Below are 22421 nucleotides of genomic sequence, written 5' to 3' on the forward strand. Positions count from 1 at the left end.
GATAATCCATGGTTTTCTTCTGAGCTGTCTTGTATTTTTCACGACCGTAATCTAGCCTGGGCTAAAGCAAGGAAATCATGTTCTGATGCTGATTGGCTTATTTTTATTTTTAGGCATTTCCGAAACAAGTGTTGTTTTCTTCTCAGGAAGGCCAAGTCTGAATATTTTATGTCCGTTACCACTGATAACCTGAATGACCCTAGAAAGTTTTGGAAGGCTATTAAGTCTATGTCTGGTAACACTAATGTTAATGAATTACCGTCTGTGTTTTGAAGGACTCTGTTGCTATATATGACAAAACTGAAATGCTGAATTGTTTCAATGAGCACTTAGTATCATCTGGTAGGCTGTTTGATTCAGTGTCCTCTGTCTCTGTACAACCCTGTGTGGATGAACCAGTGTCCTCTGTCTCTGTGCAACCCAATGTGGATGAACCAGTGAGAGCTGGTCAAACTTTTAGCTTTTTGCCATTCTCAGTGCAGGTAGTACATAAAGCCCTGAAATCCTTAGATCAGAGAAAGCCTGCAGGTCCTGATCTTTTGGATCCCTGTATTTTTAAATCTGGCAGTTGATTTCATAGCTGAACCACTTACATATCTGTTCAATCTAACCCTGTAATGTAATGAAATTCTGAATATCTGGAAATCAGCATTTGTCCTACCACTTTTAAAAGGGGGAGATCCAACTCTTTTAAATAATTATAGGCCAATCTCAAAGCTGTCAACCCCTGGTGAAAATACTTGAAACCCCTGTGAGTGAACAGCTAAAATAGTTTTTATTTACTAACTCTATTTTATCAATGTACCATTCGGGCTTCAGGAAGAAGCATAGCACAATTACAGCAGCCACGAAGGTTTTAAATGATATCACTGAAGCCCTTGACAAAAAACAGCACTGTGTATCACTTTTTATTGATCTCTCTAAGGCTTTTGATACAGTTGATCATGCTATACTAAGGCAGAGATTGTTGAGTGTAGGTCTTTCGGAGCATGCAGTTGCATGGTTTGCTAACTATCTGTCTGATAGAACTCAGTGCACTCAATTTGATCGGCTTATGTCTGTTAAATTGTCTGTCTTTAATGGTGTGCGCCAAGGCTCTGTACTTGGTCCTCTCTTATTCACTATTTATATAAATGATTTAGACAAATGTCCAAAATGCGCAACTTCATTTTTATGCTGATGATACTGTTATTTACTGTTGTGCCTCGTCTCTTACAAAAGCTTTCCAGAACTTGCAAACTGCTTTTTATACTGTTCAACATACCTTGTGTCAATTGAAACGTATCCTCAATACTGACAAAACTAAACTAATGGTGTTTTCTAAAGCAAGAAATAGACCTCTGAACCTTTCACCTATTACTACCTGTCAGGGCAAGGAGATTGAGGTTGTAACCTCATATAAATATCTTGGAATTTAACAAATTTGAAGCTGATATTGGGATTTTATTTTAGGAATAAGACCTGTTTTTCTTTTGAAGCCAGAAGGAGGCTAGTATCAGCTACATTTATGCCTTTACTGGGGATGGGGATATTTTATATATGAATGCTTCTGCTCGGTGTTTGAGATCAATTGACACCCTTTACCATGGCACTTTGAGATTTATTTTAAACTGCAAAACCCTTACGCACCACTGCACTTTGTATACCAGGGTTGGCTGGCCTTCTCTAGTCACTGGTAGGCTCAGTCACTGGTATACTTTTATTTATAAAGCCATTTTGGGTTTACTACCTTTTTATTTGGGCATTTTTATTGTTCAGAAATGTGGTGGGTACTCTCTTCGTTCGCTGGACTTTATCCTGCTAACTGTTCCAAATGTTCGAACTGAATTTGGTAAAAGGGCTTTTATGTATTCTGCGCCATCGTCTTGGAACGCCTTACAAAATACTTTTAAACTGGAAGAACTTGTCCCGATTTGGTATTTTTAAATCACTGATGAATGATCTTGAGACTGATTCCCTGACCTGTCAATGTTTTTAATTTGCTCTTTTTGATTTTTGTTATACTTTGTGAATTTTATGGTTTTTACTAGATTACATGTAGTTTTTCATGTTTGTCTGTAATTTTTGTAATGACTTGTCTGTAATGACTTGGCGCTGCCTATCTTGGCCTGGAAGCTCTTGAAAAAGAGATTTTAAATCTCAATGAGCCCTTCCTGGTTAAATAAATAAAATCAAATATTTCTGACATTTCACATTCTTAAAATAAGCTGGTGATCCTAACTGACCTAAAACATGGACTTTTTACTAGGATTAAATGTCAGGAATTGTGAAAAATTTAGTTTAAATGTAGTTGGCTAAGGTGTATGTAAACTTCTGACTTCAACTGTACATGTATGTGCACAAATATATACAGTATGTGTGCATATTCAGCATATATTTACACTGTAAACAGAAATGCAAGGGGGAAAATGAAATGTATTTCTTTCTCAAAACATTGTATTTTCATCCAGATTTTGGGATGAACAGTAACAGACAAAACAAATACAGTAGAAGATAAACATATAGGCTTGTCCTTGTCCTGCTCCTTGTCCTCGTCCTCATCTTATTCCCACTCCTCTTCCACCAACTCTCTCTCCAAAATTGGCCTCCATTGTTGTCCAAACCAAGAAAGCCAACCTGAAGCCTATTTATGATGCTCAAGCTCTGATTTCTAAGTGAAGAAATGAGCTATAAGTGTTTTCACACGTCAGCACTGGGTGTAGGTAATCGGTAAATGAGTGTGGCATTTGGAATGGCAGTGTTTTCCAAACAAAAACACAAGACCTGTTAGTTTTGAATGATGTGTCTAATGTAGAGACTCTGTTTATTGGTTTGCAATAAGTGTGTTTTACATTTGCAAACTGAGTGTAAAGCAGATCATGTGATTGCGGTTTTGCAGACTTGGTCTGAAGATGAGGTACATGAGTTAATGGTTTCACTGTGTGTGAGCGTTTGTAAAAAACTAATGTCCTGTTTAATTGCATTGTGTAATTGTGCACAATCTACTGGCAAATAACGGAATGTCCATTCCAAGGACGATGACGTTCAAGTAGCGGGAAGAATGAAATAGAAACAGAAAGTTTAGAAACGACTGTAGTAGTAAAAACACCAAACATTATGATAGCATTGAAAATATATTAACAGTAATATAATTATTGAAAATATCAATACATGCTGTGGTAGGAGGAAAAATATACTGCAGAAATATAAATAAGAAGTTAAAAAGAAGGTTTTGGGCAAGGCAGAATGACACAATTGGGAGGCAGAAGTGGCTATCTGTGAACTGCATACAAAATTCTGGTTTCTAATGTATCTGATGTAGCCAGAGACCTGGATTTTTGTGCCAGACTTATGTCTCCACTGTCAGGATTACAGATGAGAACCATGGAAACTAATAAAAAGCAAAATGACAAATGATCAAATTAGAGCCTTTAATTACTCCCTAAGTGATCACGTGTTTTTGCCAACAAGGATAGGCCTACCATTTGTTTAATTGGTTGAAAACAGCACTCCTTTGAAATTATCCTTGGAGAATATTGACGAATAGCCATTTACGTACATCCTCTACACGTATCCCTACACTATAGCAATTTCTAGCTTCTGGTGAGTCTCAGTCTCACTGTCATCATTGCATTGCATTTGCATTGTTTTAACTTGGAAAAACATTTTGGCCAATATTATCATTGTGAATCATTATTTGCTTAGGTTTATAATACAATCAAGCAGATTAGTAACATTAGAGTTTTGATATAGCTAGGTTTCTCTGTAAATTGCGTTTTGGCACTTCACAACAACCTGTCATTGGTAGCGGTCTGTCACTTTAAGAACATCCCTTAGTTTGATATGCATTCTTCCCCTGCCATCAGATGTCTAGTCATCATGGCCGAATGTAAAAAGTCATCTCTGTCTCCAGCTTCACACCCTAAAACGCGGCTCTTGGTCATCCATACCGGAGGAACTATTGGGATGGTGTACCATAATGACGGTAAAGAGTTTTTGACCAGGACTTTTAGAATGTTTGTTGTTGCCCAAACAAAGTACATTTATTTAATTATCTGAATGATGTTGTGTAACGCATGTTGATGCAGCACATTGACGGAGGAAACTTTCTAGCTACAGTCGCAGTTTACCAGGAGTGAGAGATCCTGGAACAGAACCTTGAAGAACACCGAAGGCTACTGTTTCCTGTATAATTCTTTTCCTGGAAAGGGAAATGGGGAAAGAATGAAAATTCCTTTGTGGGCCAAGGAAACGTTAACTGTCAAGCATTTTGGATCAAATGTCTTCTGAATGAGATCTCTAGGCTAACCAGCCCTTCTCATTTCATTCAGCATCCACTACTGTGGATGGTACTTGGAGTAAACACTAGACCATAAATAACATGGCCATAGTTTTTAGGTCTACTGTTTTCACACTATTCCAAAGGTTCTGTTTGGAAGTCCCAATATTTGTCTATATGCAATCTTTCCATCTTCACAGGTCATAATTTTAGTCAGACAGTTCGTTCCAGTGGCTTGCACTCAGGTTTCACTCCTCTCAGCTTCCCTGCCTCATCTCTCCCATTGAAATGCATTAGCAGTCATGTGCCAGTGTATCACTTAGCCTGCAGCCTTCTCCCACTCAGGCTACATGGGGAATAATTTCTGGAAATAGGCACTCAGTGGTAACTGATTTCACCATTGAAGACCCAGGCTCTGTTGTTGCTTTATTGGGTCATTCTCATGAAACCTTAAAACACCATGGCAGTAATGATTTTAAATATAAAACATGTAATTTAGTAATATAACAAAAAATCATAATAAAGATAAGTGTTCTCTACCTTGCACAAAGAGTAATTTCAATATAGATCTTTTTGTTGTTGTATTTTATTGCTACTTCTGCTGAAATTCTCATTACCACAATGCGTCCAGCTCTGTCTGAATGTATGTTATGTTGTAATTTAAACATAGTAAAATGAAAATATTCTGAAAAAAATTAATGGATGTTCTACTAGATGTATTCAAATGACAGAAAAAATATGAACTGAATATTCTTGTATAATTATAATGAAAACAATTGTGGAAAAACGAAGTGTCCATGCCTGATGTTCTCACCCTCCGCAACATTTTTGAAGAACTGTTTACACACACAGAGAATTTTAAACAAAGTTTGATTTTGAAAGAAGCAACACATCTGCTAGTACCTTCAAGATGGCTACCAGGTGAGTAGATCTCTTTATATTTCTCCAGTTAAAAGTTAAACATTCTCTTGTCAGACTGCGTACACAACAGTATTAATTATCATTACCGATACAGGTAGGTTTCCACATTTAGAAAAATGTTACATTTAACATTTTCTATTAAAATATACTTCATTAATGTGTAATTATGTACATTAAGAACTAGTGTATCTTTCATTTGCTGTCCAACATGTATTTTTTAGTAAAGTTTATGATGAGTTCTTTGATTAGATTAGGTGACTGTCCAAAATATCTCCGGAGATTCTGGTGAATCGATGCTACATATTCACAATGTATAACCACGGTTTGCAGCTCAAAATATGCACATTTTCGAACAAAACATAAGTGTATTGTATAACTTGATGTTATAGGACTGTCATCTGATGAAGTTTGTCAAGGTTAGTGAATAAATGTATATCTTTTGCTGTTTTTTTCGCTATCGCTACCTTTGCGGTGAATGAATGCGGTTGTGTGGTTGGCTATTGTAGTAAGCTAATATAATGATATATTGTGTTTTCGCTGTAAAACACTTAAAAAATCTGAAATATTGTCTGGATTCACAAGATGTTTGTCTTTCATTTGCTGTACACCATGTATTTTTCATAAATGTTTTATGATGAGTATTTAGGTATTTCACGTTGCTCTCTGTAGTTATTCTAGCTGCTTTGGTGACATTTGTGATTGTAGCTGCAATGTAAAACTATGATTTATACCTGAAATATGCACATTTTTCGAACAAAACAAATGCTATACAATAAATCTGTTATAAGACTGTCATCTGATGAAGTTGTTTCTTGGTTAGTGACTAATTATATCTCTATTTGGTCGAATTTGTGATAGCTACCTATGCGGTAAAAGAATTGTGAAAATATGCGGTTGAGTCTTTTGCTATCGTGGTTAGCTAATAGAAATACATAGTGTTTTCGCTGTAAAACATTTTAAAAATCGGAAATGATGGCTGGATTCACAAGATGTGTATCTTTCATTTGGTGTCTTGGACTTGTGATTTCATGATATTTATATGCTAGTATTTACTTGTGGCGCTATGCTAGGCTATGCTTGTCAGCTTTTTTACTGATGAGGATGCTCCTGGATCCGGAATTGTGACCAAGTAGAAGTTAATGCAATTGCCGTGTTAGATTTTTAAAAATAACTTTACCATAACAAACAGCTTACGTTATAGCGAGACAGCGCCCGCAAAAAGGAAGGAAAATAGGACTAAACATTTTCCACAGAAATACGAAATAACATCATAAATGGTTCTTACTTTTGTTGAGCTTCCATCAGAATCTTGTACAAGGAGTCCTTTGTCCAGAATAAATCGTTGTTTGGTTTTAGAATGTCCTCTTCTCCTGTCGAATTAGCAACCTTAGCTAGCCAAGTGGCGCGAAGATGTCCATCTTCACCTAACGTAGAGAACGGAAAACTCAAACTCCCGATAAACGTTGAATAATCTGATAAAACAATATTGAAAAAACATACTTTACGATGATATTATCACATGTATCAAATAAAATCAAAGCCGGAGATATTAGCCGTCTATACCGACCGCTTTTCAGAAGCCAATGCTGATGTCCTTCCCGCGCCTTGGTAGACAAAGGAAATAGTGGTCACGTCATTCCAAGAGCTCTTGTTCGACCTCAGATCAAGCTAGACACCCCATTCCACCTCCCACTGCCTGTTGACATCTAGTGGAAGGCGTATGAAGTGCATGTATATCCATAGATTTCAAGCAATTGAATAGGAAGGCCCTGGAACAGAGCCTCGATTTCAGATTTTTCACTTGCTGTCTAGGAAGTTTGCTGCAAAATGAGTTCTGTTTTACTCACAGATATAATTCAAACGGTTTTAGAAACTTGAGAGTGTTTTCTATCCAATAGTAATAATAATATGCATATTGTACGATCTAGAATAGAGTACGAGGCAGTTTAATTTGGGCACGATTTTTTACAAAGTGAAAATAGCTCCCCCATATTGACAAGAAGTTTTAAGCAAACACTTGCTCAGTCATCATGTCTTCTCTATTGTTAGCAAAACATGCTAAGGTTCCTCAACCTCAGCAACACCATTCTCACTTACCGCTGCAATTTAAGGCCAGTTGCGGTAGAGAACTTCTGTTTCGTTAATGAGAAATGAATCACATACTATATTTTTAAATATATATAATTAACTATTAATTGAAATATTATTTACTAACTGTTGATATTTTTCTTTATGTCCTGTTTAATAACCTCTCTGGGATCGTTCGGGACGCTAGCGTCCCACCTCGCCAACAGCCATTGAAATTGCAGGGCGCCAAATTCAAAACAACAGAAATCTCATAATTAGAATTTCTCAAACATACAAGTATCTTATACCATTTTAAAGGTAATCTTGTTGTTAATCCCACCACAGTGTCCGATTTTAAAAAGGCTTTACAGCGAAAGCACCACAAACGATTATGTTAGGTCACTGCAAAATCACAGAAAAACACAGCCATTTTTCCAGCCAAAGAGTGGAATCACAAAAAGTAGAAATATAGATAAAATGAATCACTAACCTTTGATGATCTTCATCAGATGATACTCATAGGACTTCATTTTACACAATACATGTATGTTTTGTTCGGTAAATTCATATTCATATCCAAAAACCTCAGTTTACATTGGCGCCATGTTCAGAAATGCCTCCAAAACATCCGGAGAAATGGCAGAGAGCCACATCAAATAACAGAAATACTCATCATAAACTTTGATGAAAGATACATGTTTTACATAGAATTAAAGATAAACTTGTTCTTAATGCAACCGCTGTGTCAGATTTCAAAAAAGCTTCAAGGCAAAAGCACAATATTCAATAATCTGGGCACAGCATTCAGCCACAAAAGCAGGCCATACAGTTACCCGCCAAATTGTGGAGTCAACAAAAGTCAGAAATAGCATTATAAATCTTCACTTACCTTTGCTGATCTTCGTCGGAATGCACTCCCAGGACTTCCCCAAGAAATGTTTGTTTTGTTCGATTACGTCCATATTTATGTCCAAATACCTCCGTTTTGTTCGCACGTTTAGTTCACTTTTCCAAAGGCACAATGCGTGAGCGCAAAATCCAGACAAAGTCAAAAGAGTTCCATTACAGTTTGTGGAAGCATGTCAAACGATGTTTACAATCAATCCTTAGGGTCTTTTTATAATAAATCTTCAATAACATTCCAACCGGACAATAGCGTATTCATTACAGAGGAAAAAGAAGGAACAACTCATTAGCCTCAGCCTAGTCCACTTGTTGAAACAGCTCTTATTCGACCCCCTTCCACAATAGAAGCCTCAAACAACTTTCTAAAGACTGTTGGCATCTGCCGGGAGCCTTGGGAAGTGCAATCTGGCCCCATAGACACAGCATATAGGCAATCACTTAAATGAAACTACAAACCTCAGATTTTCCACTTCCTGGTTGGATTTGTCTCAGGTTTTCGCCTGCCATATGGGTTCTGTTATACTCACCGACATTATTTTAACAGTTTTGGAAACTTAAGAGTGTTTTCTATGCATATCATAGCTTCTGGGCCTGGGTAACAAGCAGTTTACTCTGGGCACCTTATTCATCCAAGCTACTCAATACTGCCCCCCATTCCCAAAGACGTTAATTGCAAACAGTCAGCAAGGGACAAAAAGAAAGCTTTAGCAAAGGCTAGGCTGGCAAAATTCAGAGAAAAAGTTCACACCAACCCAGAACTGCTGGAAGAGTACAGAAGGAAGGAGAGAGAGAGGTTAGGGGCTGGAGAGGTTACAGCAAGAGTAATTAGCATATATAGTCTATAGAAAGCCTATGCCCTCATACAGTGTCTATGGGATGTCACACATCCACCACACACACAATCAGTAAGCCATTTCCTTTGTACTATAGGATGTCCACACACAGTCTGTAAGCCATTCAGTCCCTACTGTAGGATGCACACGCGCACACACACAGTCTGTAAGCCATTCAGTCTATACTATAGGATGACGTGTCCATAACAGTAAGATTTTTCCCATGTTTTGAGACATGCTCATTTCATGTCATGCTTCCTTTCCAGTACAAGATATCAAAAACGAAATCAAAATGGTAAAATAAAGAAAACTCAAGATCTGACAAAGAAGCAACATGAAAAGAAGACAAAACAGTGGTGGAAAAACTCAAAAAGGTATTACAGAAGAAAGAAACAGCTAAAATCTCTATTGGACATAACACCATCAAGCGAGGAAGATGATACACTTCAACAAGAAGCAAATGAAGAAGTTATTCAAAATCTTCAAGAAGACACAGCCTCCTCAAGAGAACAGCCATTCTCACCTCAGCAGGTAAATGCCCCTGCCATCATCTCAACTCATAAAAGAAGAGAGACATCTCTACAGACACCAGGACCAATGAAGACATCCACCCCAAAGGAATCACCCAAAAAGAGGAACAGAAGAAAGAAAACACTGCAAAAAAGTAGGTCAAAGTTGCATTACACAGAAGAGAAGCTTTTGGAGAGGACCAAAGAGATGGTCAAACTCAAGAAAAGACTGAAAAGACTTGATTACTTTATGCCTCGCTGTATGTCTCTCTCAAATGTCAATATGTCTTGTATTTGGTTGTTTAGGTTAGTTATCATTGTTTTAGTTTACAATGGAGCCCCTAGTTCCACTCATCATACCTCTGATACTCCTTTGTCCCACCTCCCACACATGCGGTGACCTCACCCATTATATCCAGCATGTCCAGAGATACAACTTCTCTTATCATCACTCAGTGCCTGGGCTTACCTCCGCTGTACCCGCATCCCACCATACCCCTGTCTGCACATTATGCCCTGAATCTATTCTACCACGCCCAGAAATCTGCTCCTTTTATTCTTTGTCCCCAACGCTCTAGGCGACCAGTTTTGATAGCCTTTAGCCGTACCCTCATCCTACTCCTCCTTGGTTTCTCGGGTGATGTGGAGGTAAACCCAGGCCCTGCACGTCCCCATGCCCCCTCATTTGTTGACTTCTGTGATCGAAAAAGCCTTGGTTTCATGCATGTCAACATCAGAAGCCTCCTCCCTAAGTTTGTTTTACTCACTGCTTTAGCACACTCCGCCAACCCTGATGCCCTTGCCATGTCTGAATCCTGGCTTAGGAAGGCCACCAAAAATTCTGAGATTTCTATACCCAACTACAACATTTTCTGTCAAGATAGAACTGCCAAAGGGGGAGGAGTTGCAATCTACTGCAGAGATAGCCTGCAAAGTTCTGTCATATTTTCCAGGTCTATACCCAAACAGTTTGAACTTCTAATCATAAAAATTAATCTCTCCAGAAATAAGTCTCTCACTGTTGCCGCCTGCTATCAACCCCCCTCCGCTCCCAGCTGTGCCCTGGACACCATTTGTGAATTGATCGCCCCCCATCTAGCCTCAGAGTTCGTTCTGTTAGGTGATCTAAACTGGGATATGCTTAACACCCCGCAGTCCTACAATCTAAGCTAGATGCCCTCAATCTCACACAAATCATCAAGGAACCCACCAGGTACAACCCTAAATCCGTAAACAAGGGCACCCTCATAGACATTATCCTGACCAACTTGCCCTCCAAATACACCCCCGCTGTTTTCAATCAGGATGTCAGCAATCACTGCCTCATTGCCTGTATTCGCTATGGGTCCGCGGTCAAACGACCACCCCTCATCACTGTCAAACGCTCCCTAAAACACTTCTGCGAGCAGGCTTCTCTAATCGACCTGGCCCGGGTATCCTGGAAGGATATTGACCTCGTCCCGTCAATCGAGGATGCCTGGTCATTCTTTAAAAGTAATTTCCTCACCATCTTAGATAAGCATGCCCCGTTCAAAAAATACAGAACTAAGAACAGATATAGCCCTTGGTTCACTCCAGACCTGACTGCCCTTGACCAACACAAAAACATCCTGTGGCGGACTGTAATAGCATCGAATAGTCCCCGCGATATGCAACTGTTAAGGGAAGTCAGGAACCAATACACGCAGTCAGTCAGGAAAGCAAAGGCTAGCTTTTTCAAGCAGAAATTTGCATCCTGTAGCTCTAATTCCAAAAAGTTTTGGGACACTGTAAAGTCCATGGAGAACAATAGCACCTCCTCCCAGCTGTCCACTGCACTGAGGCTAGGTAACACGGTTACCACCGATAAATCCATGAAAATATCAATAAGCATTTCTCAACGGCTGGCCATGCCTTCCTCCTGGCTACTCCAACCCCGGCCAACAGCTCCGCCCCACCCCCCCCGCAACTACTCGCCCAAGCCTCCCCAAATTCTCCTTCACCCAAATCCAGATAGCAGATGTTCTGAAAAAGATGCAAAACCTGGACCTGTACAAATCAGCTGGGCTAGACAATCTGGACCCTCTCTTTCTAAAACTATCCGCCGCCATTGTTGCAACCCCTATTACCAGCCTGTTCAACCTCCTTTCATATCGTCCGAGATCCCTAAAGATTGGAAAGCTGCCGCGGTCATCCCCTCTTCAAAGGGGATGACACCCTAGACCCAAACTGTTAGGCAGGGCAGGATGGAAATAGGTCTATCTAAAGTCTTCGAAAGCCTAGTTAATAAACAGATCACTGACCATTTCGACCACCGTACCTTCTCCGCTGTGCAATCTGGTTTCCGAACTGGTCACGGGTGCACCTCAGCCTCGCTCAAGGTACTAAACGAGATCATAACTGCCATCGATAAAAGACAGTACTGTGCAGCCGTCTTCATCGACCTGGCCAAGGCTTTCGACTCTGTCAATCACCGTATTCTTATCTGCAGACTCAATAGCCTTGGTTTTTCTAATGACTGCCTCGCCTGATTCACCAACTACTTTGCAGACAGAGTTCAGTGTGTCAAATCAGAGGGCATGTTGTCCGGACCTCTGGCAGTCTCTATGGGGGTGCTACAGGGTTCAATTCTCGGGCCGACTCTTTTCTCTGTATATATCAATGATGTCGCTCTTGCTGCGGGCGATTCCCTGATCCACCTCTACGCAGACGACACCATTCTGTATACTTCTGGCCCTTCCTTGGACACTGCTAACTAACCTCCAAACGAGCTTCAATGCCATACAACACGCCTTCCGTGGCCTCCAAATGCATGCTTTTCAACCGTTCGCTGCCCGCACCCGCCCGACCGACTAGCATCACCACCCTGGACGGTTCTGACCTAGAATATGTGGACAACTATAAATACCTAGGTGTCTGGTTAGACTGTAAACTCTCCTTCCAGACTCATATTAAACATCTCCAATCCAAAATCAAATCTAGAATCGGCTTTCTATTTTGCAACAAAGCCTCCTTCACTCACGCTGCCAAACTTACCCTAGTAAAACTGACTATCCTACCGATCCTCGACTTCGGCGATGTCATCTACAAAATAGCTTACAATACTCAGCAAACTGGATACAGTCTATCACAGTGCCATCCGTTTTGTTACCAAATCACCTTATACCACCCACCACTGCGACCTGTATGCTCTAGTCGGCTGGCCCTCGCTACATATTCGTCGCCAGACCCACTGGCTCTAGCTTATCTATAAGTCTATGCTAGGTAAAGCTTTGCCTTATCTCAGTTCCTTGGTCACGATAACAACACCCACCCGTAGCACACGTTCCAGCATGTATATCTCACTGATCATCCCCAAAGCCAACACCTCATTTGGCCGCCTTTCCTTCCAGTTCTCTGCTGCCAGTGACTGGAACGAATTGCAAAAATCGCTGAAGTTGGAGACTTATTTCCCTCACCAACTTTAAACATCAGCTATCTGAGCAGCTAACCGATCCCTGCAGCTGTACATAGTCCATCTGTAAATTGCCCATCCAATCTACCTACCTCATCACCATACTGTTTGTATTTTATTTACTTTTCTACTCTTTTGCACAACAGTATCTCTACTTGCACATCATCATATGCTCATTTATCACTCCAGTGTTAATCTGCTAAATTGTAATTATTCGCTCCTATGGCCTATTTATTGCCTACCTCCTCATGCCTTTTGCACACACAGTAGAAAAAAAGAAAGTCTATATACAGTAGCACAAATACTGTGTTTTTGGCTTGTTTATTGTTTACTCCATGTGTAATTCTGTGTTGTCTGTGTCACACTGCTTTGCTTTATCTTGGCCACGTCGCAGTTGTAAATGAAAACTTGTTCTCAACTAGCTTACCTGGTTAAATAAAGGTGAAATTAAAAAAACTAACATGATGGCCAAGAGTAAGCAGGTAATTAACAATATCTCCCTAGGAGAGGTGGGTGTGGAGTCAGGCGCAGGAGAGCAAGAATTTCAAGAAGGGCGTTTTATTTACTGGTCCACCAACAACACAGGTACAGGACCACAAAAGCAGCCACTAGAAAACAGGAATGCAGTCTAGTCGATAACGGAGGAACACACTCCTCTGACTAAACTAACGTGCGGGAAAAACAGTCCCGTGAAATAAACCTGCTTTAACAGGGAAAAACACAACCCAAGCCAACGACAGTAACACAAACAATCCCGCACAAAACCTAGCTGGTAGGGCGAGATTAAATACCCCACTGATTAGCCTAAACTAGACAGAGTTGAACACAAGACAGACAAAACCAAACGAAAAAGCAAAAGGGATCGGTGGCAGCTAGTAGGCCGGCGACGACGAGCGCCGAGCGCCGCCCGAACAGGGAGAGGAGCCACCTTCGGTGGAAGTCGTGACAGTAATTGTCAACATGGAAGGCAGAGAGGTCCAGAAGAAAACTACAAAGAGAGGTCATCAGAGAACATCACCCAATTACAGCCAGAGAAGACTAATGCACAAACTTGTTAGCGGCTTCCTTCATCAAGATGAAGTCTCCACTGTAAAAAATGGGAAAGCTGGAGAAATTCGGAAAAAGGGCCAGATATTCCGTAAGAGCCTTAACGTTCACTATATTCATAGAAGATTTCTGTCTGATAAGGCCAACCTTTCCAAGCCTCAATTGTTTAAACTGAAGTCATTTTGGACTGGCCACCAGAGAGTCACAGACAGAGAAACATGTGCTTGCAAAACGCATCAAAACGTTGGATTGAAGATAAAGAAGATGCACCAGCTTGGGGGTCATAGAAACATCATCCCCAAGAGACACTGTACAGGCCAGTGTGTGTAGCGATGATGACGTGCTGTTCTAATGTTTTTGTATGTGTTGTTTTTATGTGTTCTCTGTTTTTAGCATACCGTGGCTTGTGAAAGTATTCAACCCCCTTGGCATTTTTCCTATTTTGTTGCCTTACAACCTGGAATTAAAACATATTTTTGTGGGGTTTGTATCATTTGATTTACACAACATGCCTACCACTTTGAAGATGCAAAATATTTTTTCTTGTGAAAAACAAGAAATAAGACAAAAAAACAGAACTTAAGCATGCATAACTATTCACCCCCAAAAGTTAATACTTTGTAGAGCCACCTTTTGCAGCAATTACAGCTGCAAGTCTCTTGGGGTATGTCTCTATAAGCTTGGCACATCTAGCCACTAAGATTTTTGCTCATTCTTCAAGGCAAAACTGCTCCAGCTCCTTCAAGTTGGATGGGTTCTGCTGGTGTACAGCAATCTTTAAGTCACAATTTCTCAATTGGATTGAGGTCTGGGCTTTGAATACGCCATTCCAAGACATTTGAATGTTTCCCCTTAAACCACTCGAGTGTTGCTTTAGCAGTATGCTTAGGGTCATTGTCGTGCTAGAAGGTGAACCTCCGTCCCAGTCTCAAATCTCTGGAAGACTGAAACAGGTTTCCCTCAAGAATTTCCCTGTATTTAGCGCCATCCATCATTCCTTCAATTCTGACCAATTTCCCAGTCCCTGTCGATGAAAAACATACCCACAGCATGATGCTGCCACCATCATGATGGTGTTCTCGGGGTAATGAGAAGTGTTGGGTTTGCACGAGACATAGCGTTTTCCTTGATGGCCAAAAAGCTACATTTTAGTCTGTATGTATCATTACCGAAACAGGTGTTCATTTAATGTTAATTTATTGAATGGAAAAATAGTAGTTTGCTTTTAAATGCATGTGCAGAATCTATACGTTATGTTCTTTCAGGCTTGCCACATCCTTTTGAAAATATGTCAGGTTTCAATTAAATATCAAAAATATTTGGTTGTAGATTGCGGAAGGTGTTGCGGTAATGAGAGAAATCAGTCAAAATCAAATAAAAATGTAATTAAAAAATATATATTATTTCAGAGTTTCAAGTAACTGTGCATGACTGTTAATGTATTAGCTTTCCTAATGGTCTTGACGTTTTCAGACCGTTGCGGTAATGAGATTTTTAAGGACTTGTTTTGGAAAATATGTTCAAAAAGGTGTTAAATTGTCAGTAAATATTTTTTAATTAATGCTCACAAACACCTCAGACCCTGTTATTAATGCCTAAAAAGGAAATTTGTTGATGCAAGTCTTTTTAAAGATTTCATGTTTGAAATCTTTGCTACCAAGATTTCATGAGAATCACCCTATTAGATTAGCATATTCTGGTGGGCTATTCACCTATGATGAGTTATATACAGTTGAAGTCGGAGGTTTACATACACTTAGGTTGCGGTCATTAAAACTCGTTTTTCAACCACTCCACATAATTCTTGTTAACAAACTATACTTTTGGCAAGTCGGTTATTACATCTACTTTGTGCATGACAAGTCATTTTTCCAACAATTGTTTACAGACAGATTATTTCACTGTATCACAATTCCAGTGGGTCAGAAGTGTTCATTCACTAAGTTGACTGTGCCTTTACACAGCTTGGAAAATTCCAGAAAATGATTTCATGGGGCAGCAGGTAGCCTAGTGGATTGAGCGTAGGTGTCACGATCGTGTGGGAGTGAGACGGACCAAAACGCAGCATGTGGAAAATACATCTTCTTTTTATTTTGAAGAAGGAAAAACGAAACAAAACACTTACAACCTAACAAAACAACAAACGACCGTGAAGCTATAAACGTAGTGCACACACACAGGCTACAAACGTTCAACATAGACAATTCCCCACAACAAACTAAAGCCTATGGCTACCCTAAATATGGCTCCCAATCAGAGACAACAGAAACCAGCTGTCTCTAATTGGGAACCCATTCAGGCAACCATAGACGTTCCTAGACAACTACACACAACATAGACACAGCTAGACAACTATACTAAACATAAACCCAACTATTCTAAATAAACCCCCTAAACCTTACAATCACCCTGGACACTACAAAACCCACATAAATACCCATGTCACACCCTGACCTAACTAAAATAATAAAGAAAACAAAGAATACTAAGGCCAGGGCGTGACATAGCCTCCCCCCCCTTGAGGTGCGAACTCCGGGCGCACCAGCACAAAGTCTAGGGGAGGGTCTGGGTGGGCATCTGACCACGGTGGTGGCTCAGGCTCAGGGCGAGGTCCCCACCCCACCATAGTCAATCCCAGCTTATATCTCCCCCTACAAATGACCACCCTCATATTACCCCCACTTAATCTTTTGGGTAACATCGACACAAGGGGCAGCACCGGGATAGAGGAATAGCTCAGGACAGAGGGAAAGCTCAGGACAGAGGGATAGCTCAGGATAGAGAGGTAGCTCAGGATAGAGAGGTAGCTCAGGATAGAGAGGTGGCTCAGGATAGAGGGGCAACTCCGGACTAAAAGGCAGCTCCGGACAGAGAGACAGCTCTGGACTGAGGGGCAGTTCTGGATAAATAGCCGCTCTGGGCTGAGGGACAGCTCATGACTGGCTGACGGCTCTGGACGCTCATGGCTGGCTGACGGCTCTGGACGCTCATGGCTGGCTGACGGCTCTGGACGCTCATGGCTCACTGACGGCTCTGGCAGATCCTGTCTGGTTGGCGGCTCTGGCAGATCCTGTCTGGTTGGCGGCTCTGGCAGATCCTGTCTGGTTGGCGGCTCTGGCAGATCCTGTCTGGTTGGCGGCTCTGGCAGATCCTGTCTGGTTGGCGGCTCTGGCAGATCCTGTCTGGTTGGCGGCTCTGGCAGATCCTGTCTGGTTGGCGGCTCTGGCAGATCCTGACTGACGAATGGCTCTAGCGGCTCCTGACTGACTAACGGCTCTGACGGCTCTGGACAGACGGGCGGCTCTACTGGCTCGGGACAGACGGGCGGCTCTACTGGCTCGGGACAGACGGGCGGCTCTACTGGCTCGGGACAGACGGATGGCTCAGACGGCGCTGGGGAGACGGATGGCTCAGACGGCGCTGGGGAGACGGATGGCTCAGACGGCGCTGGGGAGACGGATGGCTCAGACGGCGCTGGGGAGACGGATGGCTCAGACGGCGCTGGGGAGACGGATGGCTCAGACGGCGCTGGGGAGACGGATGGCTCAGACTGATCCTGTCTGGCGGAAGGCTTTAGCGGCTCCTGTCTGGTGGAAGGCTCTGTAGGCTCATGGCAGACGGGCGGCTTTGCAGGCTCATGGCAGACGGGCGGCTTTGAAGGCTCATGGCAGATGGGCAGTTCAGTCACCGTTGGGCAGACGGCAGACTCTGGCCGGCTGAGACGCACTGTAGGCCTGGTGCGTGGTGCCGGAACTGGAGGTACCGGGCTAAGGACACGCACCTTCAGGCTAGTGCGGGGAACAACAACAGGGCACACTGAGTTCTCAAAGCGCACTATATGCCTGGTGCGTGGTACCGGACTGAGGGCACGCACCTCAGGACGAGTGCGGGGAGAAATAACAGTGTGTACAGGACTTAGGAGACGCACAGGTGGCTTAGTGCGCGGTGCCGGAACTGGAGGCACCGGGCTGGAGACACGCACCATAGAGAGAGTGCGTGGAGGAGAAACAGGGCTCTGGAAACGCACTGGAAGCCTGGTGCGTGGTGTAGGCACTGGTGGTACTGGGCTGGGGCGGGGAGGTAGCGCCGGAAATACCGGACCGTGCAGGCGTATTGGCTCCCTTGAGCACCGAGCCTGCCCAACCTTACCTGGCTGAATGCTCCCCGTCGCCCGACCAGTGCGGGGAGGTGGAATAACCCGCACCGGGCTATGTAGGCGAACCGGGGACACCATGCGTAAGGCTGGTGCCATGTAAGCCGGCCCAAGGAGACGTACTGGTGGCCAGATATGTAGGGCCGGCTTCATGACATTTGGCTCAATGCCCAATCTAGCCCTACCAGTGCGGGGAGGTGGAATAACCCGCACTGGGCTATGCACCCGTACAGGAGACACCGTGCGCTCTACTGCGTAACACGGCGTCTGCCCGTACTCCCGCTCTCCACGGTTAGCCTGGGAAGTGGGCGCAGGTCTCCTACCTGCCCTTGGCCCACTACCTCTTAGCCCCCCCCCAATAAATTTTTGGGTAGTACTCACGGGCTTTTCAGGCTTCCAGCCATGTCTCCTTGCTACCTCCTCATATCTCCGCCTCTCTGCTTTCGCTGCCTCCAGCTCAGCTTTGGGGCGGTTATATTCTCCTGGTATTTCACGGTCCAGAATTTCCTCCCAATTCCAATAGTCCAGTGTAGGTGGGTCCTGTTGTTGTTGCACACGCTGCTTGATCCGATGTTGGTGGGGAATTCTGTCACGATCGTGTGGGAGTGAGACGGACCAAAACGCAGCATGTGGAAAATACATCTTTTTATTTTGAAGAAGGAAAAACGAAACAAAACACTTACAACCTAACAAAACAACAAACGACCGTGAAGCTATAAACGTAGTGCACACACACAGGCTACAAACGTTCAACATAGACAATTCCCCACAACAAACTAAAGCCTATGGCTACCCTAAATATGGCTCCCAATCAGAGACAACAGAAACCAGCTGTCTCTAATTGGGAACCCATTCAGGCAACCATAGACTTTCCTAGACAACTACACACAACATAGACACAGCTAGACAACTATACTAAACATAAACCCAACTACTCTAAATAAACCCCCTAAACCTTACAATCACCCTGGACACTACAAAACCCACATAAATACCCATGTCACACCCTGACCTGACTAAAATAATAAAGAAAACAAAGAATACTAAGGCCAGGGCGTGACAGTAGGACTAGTAACCGAAAGATTGCAAGTTTGAATCCCCGAGCTGGCAAGGTAGAAATCTGTCATTCTGCCACTGAACAAGGCAGTTAACCCACTGTTCCAAGGCCGTCATTGAAAATAATATTTTTTTCTTAACTGACTTGCCTAGTTAAATAAAGGTCAAATAAAAAATGGCTTTAGAAGCTTCTGGTAGGCTAATTGACCTAATTTGAGTCAATTGGAGGCGTACCTGTGGATGTATTTCAAGGCCTACCTTGACATCATGGGAAAATCAAAAGAAATTGGCCAAGTCTGGTTCATCCTTGGGAGCAATTTCCAAACGCCTAATTTCCAAACCACGTTCATATGTACAAACAATAAACACCATGGGACCACACAGCATCAAACCGCTCAGGAAGAAGATGTGTTCTGTCTCCTAGAGAGGAACGTACTTTGGTGCGAAAAGTGCAAATATATCCCAGAACAACAGCAAAGGACCTTGTGTAGATGCTGGAGGAAACAGGTACAAAATAATCTATATCCACAGTAAAACAAAGTCCTATATCGACATGACCTGAAAGGCCGCTCAGCAAGGAAGAAGCCACTGCTCAAAAACAGCCATAAAAAAAGCCAGACTATGGTTTGCAACTGCACATGGGGACAAAGATTGTACTTTTTGGAATAATGTCCTCTGGTCTGATGAAACAAAAATAGAACTGTTTGGCCATAATGACCATCGGGACGCTTGCAAGCCGAAGAACACCATCCCAACCGTGAGGCACAGGGGTTGCAGCATCATGTTGTGGGGGTGCTTTGCTGCAGGAGGGAGTGGTGCACTTCACAAAATAGATGGCATCATGAGGATGGAAAATTATGTGGATATATTGAAGCAACATCTCAAGACATCAGTCAGTCAGGAAGTTAAGCTTGCTTGCAAATGGGTCTTCCAACTGGACAATGACCCCAAGCATACTTCCAAAGTTGTGGCAAAATGGCTTAAGGACAGCAAAGTCAAGGTGTTGGAGTTTCCATCACAAAGCCCTGACCTCAATCCCGTAGAAAATGTGTGGGCAGAACTGAAAAAGCGTGTGCGAGCAAGGAGGCCTACAAACCTAACTCAGTTACACCAGCTCTGTCAGGAGGAATGGGCCAAAATTCACCCAACTTATTGTGGGAAGCTTGTGGAAGGCTACTCGAAATGTTTGACCCAAGTTAAACAATTTAAAGGCAATGCTACCAATACTACTTGAGTGTATGTAAACTTTTGACCCACTGGAAATGTGATGAAAGAAATAAAAGCTGAAATAAATAATTTTCTCTACTATTATTCTGACATTTCACATTCTTAAAATAAAGTGGTGATCTAACTGACCTAAGACAGGGAATTTTTACTAGGATTAAATGTCAGAAATTATGAAAAACTGAGTTTAAATGTATTTGGCTAAGGTGTATGTAAACTTCCCACTTGAACTGTAAGACATTTCCCAATACATGAATGATTAGAACTATATTCCAAACAACAGCCTACTTTTCATATTGATGTGATTCTCACATTTGCCACTAGCGTTGAGTACAATACAAAACATGTACATGATTTACTGGGAATAGTAAACCTGGGCTACATTTGGTAGCCAAACGCTTTCATAGCCAAACGTTATTGTATTTTGCAGATAGAAATGCCACGAATAGAGCTGATGTGAAACCTTATTCTACATGTCAGAAAGGAATATGCTATGTAGAACACATGCTCTATCTGAACGCTCCAAAATGTTGCATACTGCTACCCTCTTTTCAAAAGCAACACCACACTCAGGTCTATGTACCGGTAGGCTATTATTGGGCTCACCCTTCCTGAACTCTGAATAGTTATGTTGCTCTGTACACTAATGGCAACACCTTCTTTCTCTCTGTCTCTCTCTCATCCACAGTGCTCTCACCCCCAGGGCCTAATGTGTTTGTGAAGGCTCTGCGAAAGCTTCCCGACCTCCATGATGAGCAGTATGCGAGAGGCCCACCGGAGAACACCCTTGTCCTGCCGTAAGTCACCCATACATTCCACCTCCCCCCTCACCCCACTTCTCCCGGGCTCCTCTGCAGCCTTCTATTTCTGTTTATTCTGTTTTTTAAAACTTTGTCTTTGCTGTTATTAATATATAGGCTAGAGTTAAATGTTGACATGGTTTACTTTATTGTACAGTCTTCGTACAATCATTCAAACTGTGAAAAGATTACTATCCATGTAACACATCATCACTGTAGAAAACGCAACCTTGTACTATTTGACTGACAAACTTCAGATGGAGAGCTTGGAGTTTGATACAGATGATGATAAAATTAGAGTAGAGTAATAGTAGTCAGTCTTTAACTGGTCTTATAGAAATATGCGAAGGGGACCTCAACCTACCGGTTCTCTCAACCTACCGGTTCTACCGATACATACATTTTCACGCCCTTACCATTTCTTTACACAGGAGATGAGTGTGTATTGTAGGGATGCAACGGTACACAGTGTGTTATCGAACCGTTCAGTACGCCCCGTACGGTTCAATATGCACACGTGAACAGCAGAATTACGGTATGCCTGTCATCTTCCTATAATTTCCAAAATGTTCTTATTGCTGCAGACTACACGCACGTTGTATATTCAGATCCAGAGAACCAGACGCGCAGTTTGTGGCCATTAGGGGGCTCCTGAGGGCTGACAAACTTTACTCCACAGCAACGTCTCAAAATGTAGTGACCGCTTCCCCCTCCCTGTTAAACAACTAATGGACGATTTGTAATGACTTCTCAGTAGGAAACCTCTCTAAAGGGGCCCCATGAAGAGGGGGGGGGAACTAAAAACAAATATCTCATCTCCAACGTGACAATGGCAAGCGCTAGCGAGACAGAGAGAAGCACATTTAAAGAGGCACTGCTGTCTTTCAAATCCGCTGTGTGGGAACATTTTGGATTCAGTGGTCAATACGATGACGAGGGTAAGAAGACCATAAACAAACAAAGTACAGTCTGCAAGCGTTGCTTTGCCACTGTCGGCTACTCGAGTGGAAACACTTCTAACGTGTGTCATTTACGTCGCTATCACCCGGCCGTATCCCTTGCAGGTGGAGCTGGAGCAAGGAGAGTCCACTCGTTAGCCAAAACAACAATCTCTCGCTGCTGCCTTCCAACAACAATTTGTGAAAAATTCAGAAAAACATTTTTTTTTTGTTGACAGGATGCCGACACACCTCGCTGATGAACTATCAAAAAGG

The 22421-nt window shown here is 42.4% G+C and overlaps 1 protein-coding gene across 3 annotated transcripts in view; it reads left to right on the forward strand.

Moving 5' to 3' along the window:
• The first annotated feature begins 3837 nt into the window (after positions 1-3837).
• LOC129811704 (60 kDa lysophospholipase-like) overlaps positions 3838-22421 on the forward strand; it is a 29115-nt gene continuing 10531 nt past the window's right edge. The window contains exons 1-2 of one of the 3 annotated variants that reach the window (XM_055863228.1): positions 3838-3964; positions 21096-21204. In XM_055863228.1, the coding sequence (XP_055719203.1) occupies positions 3859-3964; positions 21096-21204 (215 nt within the window). In that variant the 5' untranslated portion in view covers positions 3838-3858. Of the gene's footprint in view, positions 3965-21095; positions 21205-21296; position 22421 lie in introns of those variants that run through there. The other 2 variants (XM_055863229.1, XM_055863230.1) reach the window with 2 other exon arrangements.

This window comes from Salvelinus fontinalis, chromosome 15, assembly GCF_029448725.1.
Source record: "Salvelinus fontinalis isolate EN_2023a chromosome 15, ASM2944872v1, whole genome shotgun sequence".
NCBI classification, from domain to species: Eukaryota; Metazoa; Chordata; class Actinopteri; order Salmoniformes; family Salmonidae; genus Salvelinus; species Salvelinus fontinalis.